We start from the raw sequence: 20,168 nt of genomic DNA, 5'->3' as shown, positions 1-20,168 counted from the left end.
CCCAGAAACCCACTAGCAATCCCCACTTCCCTTTGGTGCTTTTCATCTCCCTTCCTGAGATGTCAAGGAGAGTGTGATCACCTCCTTTTTGGTGTTTTCACCTCCTTCCCTGAGAAGTCGGGTGTGTGTGTGTGTGTGTGTGTGTGTGTGTGTGAGACCACCTGTGTTCTAAAACAAAAGAAAGCAGGAGATGTAAAGGGCTGAAACTCTTGAGTTGATGCACTGAAGTTAGGACAACCAAGCACTAACTACCAATTGGACAATATTAGCATATGCTTGGAAAATGGCCCTCCCTACTATTTTGTGCTGGTCCAATCTTTTGGTGTATACAGAGAATTGAGGGGAAGGATTAGGGGGTGGAGTAAGACTAGCCAGAGTCACTTCTGGGCGGGAGATGAAGAGGAGAGGTGGTGGAGATTCTTCCATCCAATTCACTTCTACCCCTAAAGACCAAGAATAAAGACCAAGGACTTTTGCTTATCCTGACTCTGGCTGATTCTAAGGTATCCAGGGTGCTAACTCGGTCCTCACAGTTGGACTTTTCTGAAGATCCTTATTATTTTCCTTCCAACCTGATTCACCACAGATTTAATTGCTTTACCACTCAGTTTGTATAAAGATATAATGTTGAGATATTCTAGAATCAAACTTTCATAAACTCATAGATATAATGCCGAAAGGGACAAAAACAAAAACACCCAAACTCTTCCTTGCAAAACTGTTCCGGTTCATTCTGAAATTCCCAAGATAGGAAATTGACAGAACACACTCTGTAGGAGGTACTGCAGATTACCTCCTCCAAATTTGCTTAATAAATTAGGATGGTCCTTGAAGATAACTAACCTTCCAATATGGAGAATGATTCCCTCCCTTTCACAACCTAACTAAAGAAATCTGCCTATTCTTTTGTCTTCACTTCCTCTTTTCTCCGCAACTCTTCAATCCTTTGCAATCTGGCTTTTCTACTCAACTTGAAGCTGCTTTTTCCAATTACCAATAATCTTTTGTCAAATTTATTTTTTTCTGATTCTTATTCCTTTTTTCTTGATATTTTTGGGCAGCATTGGCACCAATACTTTCTCTGTTATGGTTTTTCATTACATTACTCTTCTGGTTCTCTTTCTACCTGGTTCTATCTTTGGAGCAATTTTTTTTTCAGTCTAACTATAGCACATTTTCTAACTGTACCCTAAGGCTTTGTCCAGCATTCTCTTCTCTCTTTTCCTCCTATCACTTAATAATTCCATCAGCTTTCATGGATTTAAATAGCATTGCTATGGAAATGACACCCCAGATTTCTATATCCAACCTCAGCTGCTCTCCTAAATTCTAACCATATACCTCCCAACTTTCTATTGGAAATTTCCAACTGGGTTTCTCATGGGCATCTCAAACTCAGAATGTCCAAAATAACACTCATTTTCTTTTCCCAAATGTTTGTCTCTTTCAATTTTCCTTATTCCTATCAAGAATACCACCATCCTTCCAATATCCTAGGTCACAACAGTGGCATTATCTTCTATGCAAAGACCAGTGAAAGACTTGGCAATGATGATTATATATATCACAAAATAGCAGTTGTAATCCTTGATGGCATTTTCTGATCCATTCTGTATTCTTTACAGGGGGGTGGAAAGAGGACAAGGAAGGGACCTTACATAAGAAGTCACAGAGCTCTGACACTTAGACCTACACATCATATTGACAGAGAACATACCCAAAAGAAGAGAAAAAAAATTTATTACCTTTTTTTTTTTTAGTTCAGTGTTAAAATAGAAAATTTTGTGACTGAGAACTATCCTCAACTACTATTATCAAATACTAAATGGCTTTGGAAATTAGCCTTTGCTACAGAGTTGATAATGTTTCTTAATGAATTCAGTCTAAAATTACAAAGCAAAGTAGCATTTATATGTGAAACTTATATTGTGGTAAAGTCAATTCTAGAACAATTAACATTGTTTGAATTCACAAGAAATGACAAGCTGCTTTAAACAGTTCTCATATTCTCAAAAACTGAGATCTCCATTCCCACACAAATTTGCATTGGATATATTTTCTGAGTTCAAACTACAGTTTCAGTGGTGGTTTTCACCCCAATATAACTATAAAGGAAATATGCATATTTCAAAATCCATTTAATTAAGCAACTGAGGAACTTCCATTTAACTTCTTTTGGAAGTGGTTAATAGCCTGCTAAAAGGCAAATATCAAGAGAAAAATCAAATTAAATTCTATAAATGCCTTCTAAGTAATGAATATGCACAATTAAAACTATATGCTGATGGACTAATATAAGAATTTGCCAGCACCTATTTATGTGAAAAATAATTTTCAAAGATCAAATACATAAACTCTCATTACAAAATAGCATTAAAAGATGAAACTTTGTAATTAATTTTGATAATAGGTAACACTAATTTTGAATTCTAATTAAGTGAACTTTTATCTCCCCAAAACAATTCCATTCCTTTAGTAAACTTGCCCTGCAAAAAATTATACTCTATTAATATTATATTTTGAATTTCATTAATGAAAAAATTTTGGAAATTTGTTTTCTTGTTATATAATCACCTACAAAATATCCCCAATTTTGCCTCTTGATTTGCAAAGCCTAAAATATCTTCTATCTGGTCTCTGATAGAAACAGTTTGCTGACCCTTGTTCCAGGCAAAGCTTGAAGACCTTGAATTACAGAACAATTGCCTATGTGTATTAAAAGAAATTTTCTCACAGGAGTTTCTTACACCAATAAAACCACAGGGTTTTTTTGGGAGGGGAAATCAGTTTCTTACTTCTTTACTTAGGCATTTAATATAATATATCCTCTCAATTAATGTTTACTGACTAAATTAGCGTTTATTTTTATAAGAGCATTATCAATACAAACTACATCCATTACCCCATTCTGGGAGAGCAAATCCAAAACAACTTCTGGCAAAAGACTTTACCTATGAGATATATCTTATATTTAATTTCTACAGTATATATGATTTGGGGGTGGCATAGTGGATAGAATGCCAGACATGGAGTCAGGAAAACTCATCTTCCTGAGTTCAAGTCTGGCCTAAGATAATTACTAGGTATATGACCCTGGGCAAGTCACTTAACCCTGTTTATTTCGATTTCCTTATCTGTCAAATGAACTGGAAGAGGAAATGGCAAATCACTCTCCAGTATCTTTGCCAAGAAAATCCTTAATGGGATCATGAAGAATCAGATAGGACTGAAGAATGACTGGGGAAAAAAAAAATGATTTATTGGCTCGCTCTCTCTCTCTCTCTCTCTCTCTCTCTCTTTCTCTTTCTCTCTTTCTCTCTCTGTCTGTCTCTCTCTCTGTCTCTGTCTCTCTCTGTCTCTCTCTGTCTTTCTCTCTCTCTCTCTCTCTCTCTCTCTCTCTCTCTCTCTCTCTCTCTCTCTCCCTCTCTCTCTCTCTCTCTCTCTCTCTCTCTCTCTGTCTCTCTCTCTCTCTCTCTCTCTCTCTCTCTCTCTCTCTCTCTCTCTCTCTCTCTCCATCTCTGTCTCTGTCTCTCTCTGTCTCTCTCTCTCCCTCCCCACCCCTCTCTCTCTGACTATTCTCTCTTCCATCTTCCCTCCTCCCCAGCTTCTCCCACTCCCAGACTAGGAAAAAGGAGGAAAAGAAGATAAGAATCGGAAGTAGAAATGGTGATGGATCTTGTTAGCTTCAAGACACAAGGTAGGTAGATAGCTTATCCCTCTCTCCTATTTCAACAACTATTTTGCTCTTGTAGACACTCCATGAGAGAACATAGTCAGGAGACCTGAGCTGAAGTCCTATCCCTTACTATTGTGTATGACTTTGCAAAAAACACTCAAACTCCCTGGGCTTTAGTTAAAAATATTTGAAGCCTTGGAGATGGTACTTTTAATACACTGGTAAAATTGGAAGACAGATTGAAAAGTAAAAGTTTCCAAACTTTATGTAATGACACCTTCCTCTTCCACTCCATCTTGTTTCAGGTCATACTTTATTCAAATAAAAGTAAGGATTTATTACCACTTTTATAACACACAAACAATTTTAATATAACAATAAAAATAGCATATATATAATGCTCAGGGGCACCCACCAATTTGCAGGTTGAGTGTCCCAGTGGACAACTTACCTGAGATTCATGGTTCTGTGTGAATTTGAAGATCTTCCACTGGTTTATTTAGAATACTCCATCAAAAAAGAATCCATTGGACATTTAGATTTCAGGGGGAAAATTTTCATTATAAAATGAATTTGCTTCACCTTTATTATTATCACCAAGAAAAAATGACAATTCTTCTAGCTCAAACACTCATCCATGTCCTTTGGCATGAAAAAACTTGTGTGCTTTACCATAATATAGTTGTGGCACCATTCTGGGTCACCCTGCCATATCTATTTAAATTAGCTGATTGTGCCATTAAGGACTTTATATGTCCACACTCGTAATACCACGTGTTCTCAAGTTTCTACCTATATATTTACCTTTACTTCAAGTGGCAGTCAAAATTCTACCTTCTACAAGAAACCTCTCAGTTCCTCTTAATGCCAGTGCCTTTCCTTTTAAGACTGCCTCCCATTTACACTGTATATATTTTGTAATTACATAGTTGTTTACATGTTTGTATGTTACATTGTAAGCTCCTTTCTTTTTGTCTTTACATCTCCACTGCTTACCACACTGCCTCACACATTATAAGTGCTTAACACTAGAAATTCCAGAGTTTCAATTGAAATGAAAATGTTATTGTAATTTTTGAAATATTTTTCATGCTATCTCTTTTTTTTTTAGCTTATGGAATAAAAATAAATAAATATGTGCTGCATCAATCAACACATCTTGTTTTTTCCAAATCCTTATATTTGGATTCTTCTCAACAAATGTTTGCTAACTTGAGTCTAGTCAGCCATAGGACCAATTGCTCAAGACAAAAGAATTTATTGAAATGGTATAATAACCGTTACAGCATTTAATTTACCTGATGAGCACTTCTGACAAATATTCAAGGTATCAATGGGAACAGGAGATACCAACAGAGTTCATAAGTGGAGAAGTGCATGCAAAGGGAATATAGGTCATCAAGATATATTCAAAGTGGGGACTCTGGTGGGGGTGAGAGTGAGGGTGATAGGAACCAAAGATGATTGATATCCTCCAACTCCTTCTATTATCCTTGTTTCCCAGACTCTGCCAGAATTTGATTCATTGACTACCACTGCCTCCAACTTTAGGGTATGATAACATTTTGCTCTAAGGTATTATGATGTATTTTTATTTTTTAATAGTAGCTTTCAAAATACATGCAAAGATAGTTTTCCATATTTGCAAAATCTTGTGTTCCAAATTTTTCTCCCTCTCTTCCTCCTACCCTTTTCCCTAGACAGCAAGTAATCCAAAATGAATTAAACTTGCAGTTTTAATCATTTCTACATTCATATAATGCATGTTTAGAAGAAAATGGAGACCTAAATGGAAGACCAGAAAGAGTGCCATTTCTGGGGGCTGCTGTCTCCTGAATGGAATCTCTTCCCTAAGCAGCTAACTCTTGATTTCCCTCTTTGACATGCTTAGCTGGGTTCTGCTGGACTCCCTTCTGCCCTGGACACTGGCATGTTTCATTTTCAAGTTGCCATATGTGGGGAGAGGATATACCTTTCCTACCCACCTATTTTATAATAGGAGCAAAGGCAAAGGTAAAGAGCATTTTCTGAAGCTGAGTTTTTCCTTCATGGTTGTTTCTCTTCTTGACTATTATAGCTGGCTAACTTACTTTATAAATAGTTTCAAAGGTCAGAACCAATATTTTCAGTCCACCCCTGGACTTTGCAATCAGTTCATTCAATGACTCATACTCATGCTAGAAATAAAACCCTACCAGGCTAATTGATCAACTTTCCCCTACATCCTAAAGGAGTAACTATCTCACCTAGGTCTACACCTAGGCATATCCTATCCAGATCCCATATCATCAGGCAATTTTGTAAAGAGATTTCCTTTTAATGAAATTTAAGATTAATTAATTCTTTAACAAATTAAATAATACTTTTAGAAATTGTATCGTAGTCCCATCTCAGAAAGGATATCCCTCAAAGTCTGGCAAAGAGATAGGGTATTGCAGAGACAAGAAGCATAGGGGAGTCTAGCTAGGACTTCAAGTTTTGACTCAATTCTACATTACTCTTTGTTCCCCCTATCCCCCTTTCCATTCCCTTATTTTGTGTTTATGTTATATATATGTATACACACCATATGACATATATCTATATCTATCCATCTATCTATCTATCTATCTATCTATCTATCCACACACACACCATAGAGGCAATGTGGCTTTATGACAGCCAGCCTTCACTCCAAGGAAGAATCAGGTTCAAGTCCCAGCCTGACACATACTAGCTATATGACTCTGGGAAAGTCACTTAATCTCTTAGTGTTCTAGGTGACATTTCTTCTCCCTTACCCCCTTTCTCCATATCCCCAGGGTAAAGCAAGTATCTAATAAATACTTGTTGACTATAGCTATAAATTGCAGAGAACAGGTTGCCTTACAATTATAGATAGAGTTTACTCTGCAAGAATTCTCTATGTCCGTGTATAGATAATAGAATCATAAATTCAGGGCTGGAATGGACCTAGCCCAATCCTTGATTTTAGAGGCTTATTTAGACATTTTAAAGAGAATATTTTAGAGATAAATGTGAGAGACAAACTAGGGTTAAGTTTTCACAGAACAGTTGAAATTCAATTCCTTAGAAACCTTGAATAGACTGAGAAATAATGAAAAGTTAAGTTTCCACGAGAATGTTGTAAGTTTCAAGGTCATGTAAGATAATAAGTATCTCTGACCAATGAGTTTTCAGAAGAGGCTCACTTGGCTCCATATTTTTGATAAAGGGGTCTAGGATAGAAACTGGCTTAAACCAGCTAGGGTCAATGACCGGGAGACGTCTTTTCTTTATTGCGCTTGCTTAATAAAGCTCTTGCATAGTATCTTCTCCGCCCAGGGGAGAGCAATAACACAAATCTAGACACAAAAGGGTGAGAAAGAGGGCGTTTCTAGGCACTGTTCTTCTAGTCAATTAAAGGCTAAGTGGGAGGGGACTAACCTAGAAGAGCTTCCACTGACTTCTGTAACCCCGGGAGGGGGGGGAGGGGGAGGAGAGACGGGGGGGGGGGGGGGGGGGGGGGGGGGGGGGGGGGGGGGGGGGGGGGGGGGAGAGAAGAGGTAGGGGAGGATGTCCCTTTCTCAAGTGAGTGGAAGCTTGCGTCCTTCAATTTCTCTCACTCTTTCAATAAAACATCACAGCTTTTGAAGTTGAGTCAGGGGTCTTGTTTCTAACAACAGGAAACCAAGGCTCAAATTAACACTTGACAGTACCGGAGAGAGTTGAAGGATCTGAAATCACATCCCTCTGATGACCAAGTTAGTGTTCTCGCTACTATAACACAGCTAACTAGCTGCCTCCTATTCCATCAGGACGGAGAAAATGTTCTTTCTTAGACTGATTTCCACACGCCTAGGAAAAGATCAGAAAAGATCATCTGGACCTGAAGAAAAGCTACCCTGTTCCCTATTTAAATGGGCTGCCTAGAAACAAACCCAGAGTACTGCCTCAGAGTACTAGAGGCAGTGAGGAGTTCTGGGTCTGAGCTCAGGGAACTTTTAATCCTGATAGTCCCCACACGACCTAGATGCCATTAAATGAATGGCTTCGCCGCTTTGTACCAAGTTTTCTTTTGGTAAAAGGAGGAAGCTAGTTTGTTCTAAGGGCACTTCCAGCTCTAAATCGCAGGGGTAACTTGAGGGACACGGGAAGAGGTTTGGAATGGCAAATGAGTATTAAGATTAGGGAAGGACCTGCTGGCTCAGATGGAAAGGGCTGTCAGGGATTGGTGGGGTCTCCAGACTCCACTTAGTAGCAATTGACAGTGCAACTGAGAAAGGCCATCTCTTCTCTTCCCTAGCCTCCCATTTGGCAGATGTGTCTCTGCCCTTCCTATTGATATCTTGTGCTGGGGAGAGGTTGTACCAATGTTGTCCAGCCTATGGAAACATTTTAAAAGCCTTCTTCCTCTTTAGTTCAACAGGAAATAGTAAGAAACACTATTTCTCCAGCCTACAAGTCTTCCAGACTTTCCCCCTTTAGGAAAGTGGGTAGAACAAAAACTAAGGTCTTTTGTAGAGGACTGCGTTAAGAGTGACAACTAAATTTAACTTGTTTTAAAGTAATAACCTAGCATTCCCACTCACCTCAAGCAAATGGCACTGTATCTAAGGATAGTCTCCCCTTTTTCATTCAGGATTAAGGTATTGATGAAGGCAAGGAGGGCAGAAGAGGGGAGGAAGAGGAGAAAGTAGAAAGTAAACTTGTTCAAGTTTCCTATAAATTCTACCTCATGCCAACTTGTAGTTGAGAGGTGTCAGAGATATGCCAATTGGGACAGCTCTCTCTCTTAAAATTCTTCATAACCTGATCCCCCTCCTGTTTTTCAGTTTTCTTTGATTTCCTGCTCTCCGCATATTATTGGATTTAGTGACACAAGCCTTTTCGATGTCCTTTGCAGGAGACCTCTATTTCCGGGCTGCATTTTCGTAGGCTGTCCCCCCTATCCCTGGGAAGCTTCTCTTCTTATTTCCTTTTCTTACCTTTCTTAAAGTTCAAATCTTACCTTCTGCAAGAAGCCTTTATCACGCTTCCTTAATGTTAGTGTTTTCTCTTTGTAATTACATGTGTGTATATATAGAGACATATATAGAGAGAGTGTGCATATATATAACTATGCATACATATTTTGCATTAGAATACACAGATTTTTGTGAATTTTTATTTTTATTTTCGCCTTTCTGTGTATTCCGGGTATTTAGTACACCGCCTGGTACATAGTAGGTGTTTAATAAATGTTCGTTGGTTTCGCTAGTGTTAAATGAAATATAACAGTTTCTGGGTTGTGTTTAAAAGGAGAGTGTGGATATTTTCCTTTAACAAGCCCCAAGGCCATCTCCGTCTTGCCACTCCCCCCCCCACGTGATTTCCCGTAACTCTTCGGTGCCCTCCCCTACAGCTAGTTTCATTTCCCTCTCCTCTGCTAGGGTCCTGGAGAATTAGTTGTCTTCCTTGAAGGCATCTATCTGGTAAGGATCACGATGGCCGAGCTGCAGCCTCTGACTGACGAGCTGACCTGCTCCATCTGCCTGGAAATCTTCCAGGAGCCCGTTACTACTCCGTGCGGTCACAACTTTTGCTCGCGCTGCCTGGACGAGACCTGGACAGTCCAAGACTCCCAATTCTTTTGCCCCCAGTGCCGGACTTGCTTCCAGATGCGGCCACAGCTGAAGAAGAATACGGTGCTGTGCGCAGTAGTGGAGCAGGTGCAGCAAGCCCACAGCCTCTGGGATTTGGGGGCGTCTAACAGTGAGTCCCAAGATGGCGAGCCCTTGTACCCGTCGTCGAGGAAGGGAAGCCAGGCGAAGGAGGAACCCACAAAGACTGTGGCCTGCGACCATTGCTTGCGGGCTGTTGCGGTCAAGACGTGCTTCACCTGCATGGTATCCTTCTGCTCCGAGCACCTGAAGCCGCATCTGGACAACCCCATGTTCCAGGGTCACGACCTGCAACCCCCAGTCTGGGATCTGGCCAGCCGCAAGTGCCCGGAGCACGGCCGCCTGAGGGAATTCTTCTGTTCTCAGCACGGCCTCTGCATTTGCTGCTTGTGCCTGGTGGGGCACAAAACCTGCTCTTCTGTGACCCTGGACGTGGCCAGGGCCGATTTGAAGGTAGGCAGAGGGGGACCTGGGAGAGGGAGGGCGAGAGAAGTCTGGGCTGAGCAGTTGTAAGCCTGGACCAGGGTCCCAACCTAAGGCCCCTGCGGGAAACAGGTAACTACGCCCGACTTAAGTTTCAATTTCCCTGCCAAGCTTAGTTTCTTTTTTCTGGCACTCAGGGGAATTGAGCCAGAAACAGGTAGGAGGCTTGTAGAAAGGGCGAGAGCGGCTCAGGAATCTCGGGGCACCTATTCTCTGTGTTCCGCGGGTTACACAAAGGCATTTGGGTTCCTTTTCTGGGTGAGCGTGCCAGTTTCTTGGCCCAGACGGTAGGAGAAGAGGCGACTGTCGGTGTGAGAGGACTTGCTTAAAGAATAAGTTTTGGGGGTTCAAACCCTGCCTCCCATATAACAAAGCTTCTTAAACTATGAGCCACGACATTATATGGAATTGCATAACAATGTGGGGTTTGCTAAAAATTTGACCATAGTAAAAGGTATCAAATATTCCACCAAGATTTCATCTTTATATAAAAATAAACAAGCACACACCTATCTCATTAATATCCACAATTGTTTTTTTTTTTTTTTTTTTTTTTTTTTTAGTAAAAGGCAAAAGTATATGTATAGCAAGGGACTGTTTTAAAATAAATTACGATTTATCAGTAAATATTAGATTTGTATATCTATTTTACGTACCTGTATATTTGGGGTCACGTAAAAATTTCTCCTGTGGGCGAAAGAGATCGTGAGTGAAAAAAATTTAAGAACCTCTTCAATATAGTAGGGCAAACTCCCCTCAGTGCCCCAGGTAACTTATAGATTGCAATTAATACTATTTTGCTTTGCTAGAGGGATCTTCCTACCCCAGAATTTTCTGAGGTACGGGATGGATGCTGAGATCTTTCCCTAACTATGAGTCATTATTGCTAAACCTGAGAAATCGAACTTCCCAATATTATTTTAAAATGTCTGATGGGGAAATGAAGTCCTGGCTGAAATGACTGCCCTAAAATCATGAAGCTCAGCTGTCTCTTTAGGTCTTCATAGAGCCATAGAACTTAAGAGTTGGGATTTCAGAAGCCATTTCATCCATACTCTTTATAGATGAGAAACTGAAGTCAAATGACTTGACAAGGGTGACAAAAGTAGTAAATATCTGAGGTAGGATTTGAACCCGGGTTCACGTCAAAGCCAAGACTCTTTCCCCTGTTGGCTTTCAATTTTCTCACATGTAAAATAAAGGGGTTAGATTAGGTGATTTCTAAAGTTCCTTCCAGCTCCAAATCCTATGATCAGGAACTCATTGTCAACCTATCCTACTGTAAATCTTTCTGCCTCTGTGTCTCTCTGTCTCTAGTCTGTCTCTTGTCTCCCTCTCTCTGTCTCTGTCAATGTATGTGTATGTATGTAATGTATGTATGTCTTTCTCTTTTTCTCTCTTGTCTCTCTGTGTGTCTGACTTTCAGGCCAAAAATGCCTCAAAATTTCTCTCAGTGTTTTCTTTTTGGAAGTTATTTGCTGTATCTTCCAGTAAAATATTAACTCCTTGGCAGCAGGAACAGTTTTTGTGTTTTTTCTTTGTTTATCTAGCACCTAAGATATAGTATTAAGGACCTAATAAATTCTTGAATTAGACTATGATTAGGTTTTTGAAGCTCAGCATTCTTGTAAACATTCTTTAAGTCTTCATGAACTTTATTCACAATCTTCTCTCCCTTTTTTCATTTCAGAAATATTTTAATCCTTTATTTTTTACCATTCATTTTTAAAATTTTGAGTTCTAAAATCTCCTTTTCCTTCTAGCTCCTCCCAAACCCATTGAGAAGGCAAACTAAGATACCCATTATATTTGTGAAGTCATGTGAAACATGCCTTTTTAGTGATGAAAATTGGTTTGCCTACATACATTCCTTTTTTCTTAATCTAAATCTTCCTGGGGTTTTGAGGAAGTTTATCATGGCTGCATTTAAAAAAAAAATGTTTTTTTCCCCAGTTACATGTAAAAACAGTTTTTAACATTCATTAAAAAAAAAAAAAAAATGAGTTCCTGATTTTTTCTCTCCCTTTCTCACCTTCTCCTTCCCTAAAATGGTAAGCAACCTGATATAAATTATACATGTTCAGTCCTGCAAAACACATTATCATATTAGTCATGTTGTGAAATAAGATACAGACCAAAAGAAAAAAAAAACAACAAAAAACTGCACACACACACAAATGTGAAAATTGTATGCTTACAACTGCATTCAGAATTAATTAGTTCTTTCTTTAGAGGTGAATACCATTTTTCATCATGAGTCCTTTGGGATTGTCTTAAATCATTATACTGCTCACAATAGCCTAGTCATTCACAGTTGAGCATCATGTAGTATGTTGTTACTGTGTACTGTGTTCTCCTGGTTCTGCTTATTTCACTTTGCATCAGTTCATGTAGGTCTTTTTCTGAAAAATAAGTCTGTTCATCATTTCTTATAGTACAGTATATTCATTATAATCATAAGCCATTCATTCATTCAGCCATTTCCTAATTGAGGGCATCTCCTCATTTTCCAATTCTTTGTTATGACAAAAAGTGGCTGCATTTTAACATTAGTTTTTTTTTTAAAAATTTGAGTTACAAATTCTGTCTCTCATCTTTCCTCTCCCCTCTGAGAGAGGGCAAGCAATTTGATGTAAATTAGATGAGTATAGTCATGCTATTAGTCACTTGCAAAAAAAAAAAACAAAAAAAAAACCCTATAACACAACAAAAAAAAGCAACATAATCTGTAATATAAAGGAAATTAGATAGTCTTTAAGGTTGTTTCCAGCTCTAATATCCTCATTATGACTTGTTCAAGGTAATACAGCAAGTTAGTACTTCTAAATCCAAGAGTCTGTCTTCTGAAGTCCCTGACCAAACAGCCTGAGTTTCCCTCGTACATCATGGTTCTGTGATTTACTATTTTGGACCTAGATTTTATTCAATAAATGAGGCTTTTTGTTGTTGTTGTTGTTAATCATCTAATATGGCACTGTCTTATAACTGGGCTTTAAACAGTAGGATTCTCAGTGACCTCTGCTTTTAGAGTAACTTTATCCTATTTTTATTTTTCTATCATATTCATGTCATCACCTGACTGCAAATTTGCTTTAAGGTCTGAATTCTGGACTAAGTCAAAAGGGTTGACTGTCAGTCAAACAAGTGAAATGAAGTTCTTCCTTGGGTACCCAAGGGATTATATGCATGCAGTCTTATTGCCAACAGGCTGACCTCCTCCCCCCTGCCTCTTTCTATGTCCATAGTTTGTATGAGTTATGAATTTTCTGTGTGACCTTGGACAAGTCACATTAAGAATGTGAGAACTTCAAATAATCTTAGATGTCCCGGAGTTGGAAGATTTAACCTTTTTTTTGTATATACTCATATATAAGCTTGTGTATTCTTTCTCAGAACAATGGTTTTAGCTATAAATGATATGTAGGTTTATATATGTATAGATAGATAAGGATATATAAAATAATAGATAGGATCATTAAAGAAATCAATTATGGAGAAATATAGTTATCAGACTACTAAAAGAATAAGCTTCTCAGATCTTAAGTTTTAAACACCTAATACATGGGAAAACATTTTTTACATTCAAAGGTTCTGATAAAGACCTCATTTCTAATATATAAAGAGAATCGACTCAAATTTATAAGAATTTGAACCATTCTCCAGTTGATAAATGGTCAAACAATATGAGTAGACAATTTTCAGATGAAGAATTGAAACTATGTCTAGTCCTGTGAAAAGTGCTCCAAATCACTGTTGATCAGAGAAATGCAAATTAAGACAACTCTGAGATACCACTACACACCTGTCAGATAATAGGAAAAGATGACGAATGTTGGAGGGGATGTGGGAAAATTGGGACACTAATACCTTGTTGGTGGAGCTGTGAACATGTCCAACCATTCTGGAGAGCAGTTTGGAACTATGCTCAAAAAGTTATCAAACTGTGCATACCCTTTGATCCAGCAATGTTACTACTGGGATTATATCCCAAAGAGATCTTAAAGGAAAGACATGTGCAAAAATGTTTGTGGCGGCTCGTTTTGTAATGGTAAGAAACTGGAAACTGAATGGATGCCCACCAATTGGAGAATGGCTAAATAAGTTATAAGCTGAATTTTTAAAAAAAATTTTAATAGCTTTTTATTTACAAGTTATATGCATGGGTAATATTACAGCATTGACAATTGCCAAACCTTTTGTTCCAATTTTTCCCCTCCTTCCCCCCACTCCCTCCCTTAGATGGTAGGATGACCAATACATGTTAACTATATTAAAATATAAATTAAATACAAAATAAGTATACATGACCAAACTGTTATTTTGCTATACAAAAAGAATCAGACTCTGAAATAGTGTACAATTAGCCTGTGAAGGAAATCAAAAGTGCAGGCAGGCAAACATAGGGGGATTGGGAATTCAATGTAATGGTTCTTAGTCATCTCCCAGAGTTCTTTCGCTGGGTGTAGCTAGTTCAGTTCATTACTGCTTCTTTGGAACTGATTTAATTCATCTCATTGCTGAAGAGGGCCAGGTCCATCAGAATTGATGGATATAGTATTGTTATTGAAGTATATAATGATCTTCTATCCCTGCTCATTTCACTTAGCATCAGTTCGTGTAAGTCTCTCCAGGCCTTTCTGAAATCATCCTGTTAGTCATTCTATAAGCTGAATGTTATGAAATATTATTCTGTAAGAAATGACCAGCAGGATGAATACATAGAGGCTTGGAGAGACTTACATGAACTGACACTAAATAAAATGATTATACACAGATTATTATACACCGCAACAACAAGGTTATAGATGATTAATTCTGATAGACATGGCTTTCTTTAACAATGAGATGATTCAAACCAGTTCCAATTGTTCAGTGATGAAGAGAGCCATCTACACCCAGAGAGAGGAACTGGAGATGATTCAAAACAGCATTTTCACTCTTTTTGTTGTTGTTTGCTTGCATTTTATTTTGCTTCTCTTTTTTCTTGTGTGGCATGATAAATATATATACATATATTGGGCTTAACATATATTTCTATCATGTTTAACATGAAAAAGCCACCTAATACAGTCTAAGTCTCCCCATTTTGCAAGGGAGACTACTAAGACCCCAAAAATTGAAATGACCTGTCCAAGGTCTTGCAGCAAGTTAGGAACTCGGACTATGTTTCTTCATCTGTAAAATGGGAGAGGTACTCCACACCCAGAGCACAAGATTGGGAGATCAAAATGAATTGGGAGATTTAAATGAGAAAGGCAAGGCAATGTGAAAGTGTCTTGAAAAAGAATTCTTTTAAAAATTCAATTAAAATTTTTTTTTACTAAATTTTCATTCTGAGCTTAACCAAAAAACCACCCTAAAATGATCATATCTATACATAGAAGAACAGAAAAAGAGATTTGGCATGAAAATTAGCTCTTTACAAATATATAGTGTTGGGGACTTGGCAACTTCTGGAGGCATTTATGGGTGTTGGACTGAGGATCACTGCTGATCAGTCACTCCAGTTTCTCTTTTCATTTTTAATTGCAGTTAAAGATGAAGCAGAAGCTGACAACCCTATATGACCACATCAATAAGGCTTCAAATGCATTGAAAGATGTAAAATTGAAACAACATGCAGTCCAGGTAAGTAAGCAGTACCTTTATCAGTCATTCAAGATTAGATGACTATTTCCCTAACTCCAAGATGTCTTATTTTTAGTGGAGATTTTGACAAATTGGGGAATGCCCAGAGGCTTCCATCCAGGATTATAGAGACCATGCCCCAAATCTTTTAACTCTTAATTTGAGGATTAGTGTTTTCAAATATTTGGAGGTCTATTGTTATGCCACAGTTCTCTTTAACTGTTCTGGCTCAGTTTCCCTGCACAAGTTTCCCTTATCTCAGTCTCCCTAACTATTTCTCTTAGTTGTAACCCCCCTTCTGGTCCATTAAGATTGGGGACCATTTACTCTAAGATTATACATTGTTAGCAAGATAAACAAGAGAGTAGACCTCCTGACTCTTTCTGTCCTCAAGACCTCACTGACATCTTTATCTCTGTGTATTCAGACATCCTGTCTCTGGGTTTTTAGGATTTATGGTCTCCCCACATCCTGACAGAAATTTTCCCGCGCTTCTTATCCCTTCTTTGTTTCTAAAAGGTATTTAAGAAGTTGGGTTTCTCCCATTCATTGCTGGAGGCTGGAGGTTGGAGGCTGGCTACTGGCTACTGGCTACTGGACGCTGGATTCCTTGAGATGACAGTCTCCTCCGGCCCTGGGACCAACATGGATTCCTTGGTCCCAGTATATCTTTATCTCTGTCTGACTGGATAATTTGAGATGAGAGTCCTGTCCAGTCAATTATATTCTCCAATTAATAAAATATTAAAAATCTCTCTAATCTCTCTCCTGCCTCAGTTTCTCCGGCATTACACTATCCTGGAGAAGATGGATTAGACTGATTCTGTTTACAAAGAAAAGGCAGAACAAGTGTTTGGAAAAGACTATTTCAGTTCATTGTCGTTCCAGTCCACTAATAAAAACTTCCCCCGATTAAAGTCTTCTCTCACTGGAATTGATTGCTTAAGCCCCAATACCACTTTTGGAGATTATTGTAGAGTGGAGGAGACTGGATTAAATGACATCTAAGGTCCTTTGAACCCAAAGATTCTATACTTCTATAGTTCTTATGAATCATTCTAAGTCTCCTGGAGAGCTGAGAATCAAAGTTGAGCTTGCAAATCCTAGTTACAAGTCAAATAGCAAATTATTTAAATCATTTTATAAAAAGGTAGGCTTAGAGACTTGCACCTTCTTCCCTCTCTGCTTACTAGGTAGGAACATTGACAAATTGGGGGACATGCCTAGAGGCTTCCATCTAGGATTAGAGGCACCCATATCTGAAGTAGAGATTAGAATCTTCATTTATTTGGAAGTTTACCATGAGGAAAATGGATTGATAGGTTGCCCTCAGCTTGTTTTAGGTTACCTAGCACTACTCTGCTAAATGACTCTGCTGGGGTAGGGAAATAGTTCTGTAGAAGCATTGAAGTCCTCAGGGACTCTTCTGTTTTAGTTAAAGCTGCTACAAATCAAAATATTTCTTTGGATTCCTTAGGAAACAGCAGACAGAAAGATGGAGTTGTTAAAACATGAATATGAAGAAATGAAAGTCCTCGTTGAATCAGAGGAGAAAAATTCTCTATGGAAGCTGAAAGAGGAAGAAAAGAGAGTTTTGGACAAATATGATCATGTTCATCAGGTCCTGCTCAAGAAAAAGAGTGAAATTGAGTCTATGAAAGAAGAGATTGAACTTTTGCTCACGAAAAATGATGAGATTGCCTTTTTGGAGGTGAGTCCTCAATGGGTCAATCCATAAGAGTTGTATTGAATGCTTGACTTGCCAAAGTCTTGCTGGGCTTACTGCTCCCCACCATTCCACCCTTTTGAGAGTGTCGCTGTTGTTCTGGACTTGTGATTTCATTAATGTAAGGAACTCCCAATGTGGAAATTTCTAATGTAGATGAATAAGTGATCTATAATTTAGCTTCAGGATTACATTGAGAAGTATGTATCAGAGGAAGGCTTGACTCCTTCCCATTGGAATGCAAACTCCTCAAGGGCAGGAATTTTATTTTCTTGTTTTTATATCCCCAATCATAATGCCTGGCATTAAACACCTGTTGCTTTATTGTACCTCACTGTCTCCCTAGCCATTATAGAATACAATATACTTAAGTATAGGAAAACATGGAGCCCATCGTTAAAAAAAAAAAAAAAAAAAAAAAAAAAAAAAAAAAAAACTGTTTTCTTACCTCTTATATTTAAGGCACCATCATTTCAATACCCTTTCTGTATCACCAAATTGAATTATTCCTTGTGACAAAGAAAAATCAGTTAGTAAACATACTTTTTTATGAACTACTAGGTAGCACAGTGGATAGAGCATGGGCTGGGAGTTAGGAAGACTCATCTTCCTGAATTTAAATCTGGCCTCTGATGCTTACTAGCTGTGTGACCCTGGGCAAGTCACTTAACCCTGTTTGAAAGATAAAGCTAAAGAAAGAAAGAAAGAAAGAAAGATAAAGCTCTTATTTATTTTTTAAACTGAGATATCTATTATTTTGGTAGTATGGCACAGTACAAGGATGATTGAATCTAGAGGAGATCTTAAGTCAGATTCAAGTCTGCCTCTCTGATTTGGGGCAAATGATAGCCTCTTTGGACCTCAGTTTCCCTATCTATAGAGTGATAGAATTGGATGGTCTCTGAGGTCCCTTCAAGTCTTCAAATCTATAAGTCTATGATTTTCTATGAGAGTAGTCAGTTGGTGCAGTGGATAGAGCAACTGGTCTGGGGTCAGGAAGACTAATTAATTTTCTTGAGTTCAAATCTAACCTTGGATACTTAATAGCTTATATGTGACCTTGGAAAGTCATTTAACAATGTTTACCTCAGTTTCTCATCAATAAAATGAGATGGAGAAAGAAATGGCAAACCACTTCAATGTCTTTGCCAAGAAAACCCCATATGGGGTCATGAAGAATTGTATACAACTGAAAAACAACACACAAGGGGGACCTAATATGGGGATTGCCTCTGGTGTACAACCTTCTATCTTGGGGTCTTCCACCTCCCATTTTGCTGGGAGGAAGTAGGAATCTCTTCTATCTGATCAGATAGTATAGTAGATAGAACTCTAGATCTAGGATCAGGAGGACCTGAGTTCAAATACAGCTTCAGATACTTGTTAGCTGTGTGGTTCTGGGAAATTCATTCAACCCCTGTCTGTTTCAGTTTCCTCACTTGTAAAAATTGGCAATGATAATAATAGCACCTATTTTCCAGGATTATTGTCAGGATAACTTGAGATAATGTTTTTAAAGTTATTTACAAAACTTAAATCACAATCTAAATGTTAGCTATTATAATATAGTAGTATTATTTTTCAGTCAAAAATCTGCTTCCTTCTAATTTTATTTCCATTTGTATTGTTGTAGTCATTGTGTATGTGTTATTCTTGGTTTCACTAATTTCATTCATTATTAGGTCATAATTAGCTTCCTATGTTTTTTTGAACTCATATTTTTCATTTCTTCCTGCCCAATAATATTCCACTCCATTCATGTAGCCTTTCCCCAAACAATGAGCACTTATTTTTGTTTCCCATTCTTTGCTACTAGAAAAAAAGGGCTGCCATGAATGTTTTTCTATATATTGGGTCTTTGTTTCTTAATTCCTTGGGCTCTTTGCCCAAAGATATTCAGGTTAAAGGATTTGGATAGTTCGAGCACCTTTCTGTAGGAATTTCAAATTGCTCTCCAAAACAGTTCCCCCAACAGCATATCAAAATACTTATCTTCCCACAGTTCCTCCAATATTGATTCTTTTTGGGGTGTCATTTTTGCCAATTTGCTTGATGTAAGATGAAACCTCAGTGTTGTTTAAACTTGAGTTTTTTTTCTTATCTAGTGATTTGTAATATATTGTCAAATGTTTTTCTTTAAAAACACTTTCTAGCCTTTGACCATTGGTCTGTTGAGGAGAATGGTCCTTGGCATTATGCATTTGTGTCCAGATCCTAGAATATTATTGAATAGTAAGAAGTGATGAAAATGAGGAGTTTGGGAACATATGGGGAAAATCTGCATGAAGATGATGTGGAGGGAGGACTGTCCTTTTTCAATATCTGTCTGATAAGTTCTCAAAATCACCTTCCATCTTTCTTATAATAGAGTATATTATAGGCTCAGTATTAGAACTTTCCTAGGTAGTAGCAATTCCTCAGGTCCTTACCTCCATCCACATGCCCTTCTGCCTGTTTACAATGCAATTTCTTTTAATCTTTGTAGTTATGGGGAGGGAGATCCACAGACTGATTTGTTCCAGGTCCTGTACTTCCCTACCATAGCATTGAGTTCTGCTCTCCCCTACCCTAGCAAATTCCCTAACTACTTCCAGTACATTTCCTTTCATCAGGAGTTGGAGGATAGTGGAGGGTCTCTTGAGGTGATTTAGTTTTTACCTGGTTTCCCCATGTGTCCCATATTATGCATGTCCATGAAGATGGGATTATGTGAGAGATAGTGTGGATAGTGGATAAAGAGCTGACTTCAAAGCCAGGAAGATCTAGAGACTCGAGGCAACTCTGTGAGTCTATAAGTTGCCCAGAAGGTGCTGATCTAGTTTGGCAGGGGAATTTTAAGTACTCAATCTTAGGCCTAATCTCTGTCCTCATCCCTCTTACTCAGGTTCAGGGTGTTTGTCACCTATGATAAAGCAAAGCTACCTGGACCTTAAAGGATGAACTCTAGGATATTAGGCAAGCTGTTTTTTGTTTTGTTTGTTTTCTGAGTTTCAGCATCCTTGGTAAAATTCAG

The 20,168-nt window shown here is 38.2% G+C and overlaps 1 protein-coding gene across 1 annotated transcript in view; it reads left to right on the top strand.

Moving 5' to 3' along the window:
* The first annotated feature begins 9,021 nt into the window (after positions 1-9,021).
* TRIM25 (tripartite motif containing 25) overlaps positions 9,022-20,168 on the top strand; it is a 30,323-nt gene continuing 19,176 nt past the window's right edge. The window contains exons 1-3 of the mRNA XM_012550255.3: positions 9,022-9,771; positions 15,334-15,429; positions 16,907-17,140. Coding sequence (XP_012405709.1) covers positions 9,142-9,771; positions 15,334-15,429; positions 16,907-17,140 — 960 coding nt within the window. The 5' untranslated portion in view covers positions 9,022-9,141. The remainder of the gene's footprint in view (positions 9,772-15,333; positions 15,430-16,906; positions 17,141-20,168) is intronic.

The sequence above is a fragment of the Sarcophilus harrisii genome, chromosome 4, assembly GCF_902635505.1.
Source record: "Sarcophilus harrisii chromosome 4, mSarHar1.11, whole genome shotgun sequence".
Taxonomy (NCBI): Eukaryota; Metazoa; Chordata; class Mammalia; order Dasyuromorphia; family Dasyuridae; genus Sarcophilus; species Sarcophilus harrisii.
This window is presented reverse-complemented; position numbering and strand designations above follow the sequence as displayed.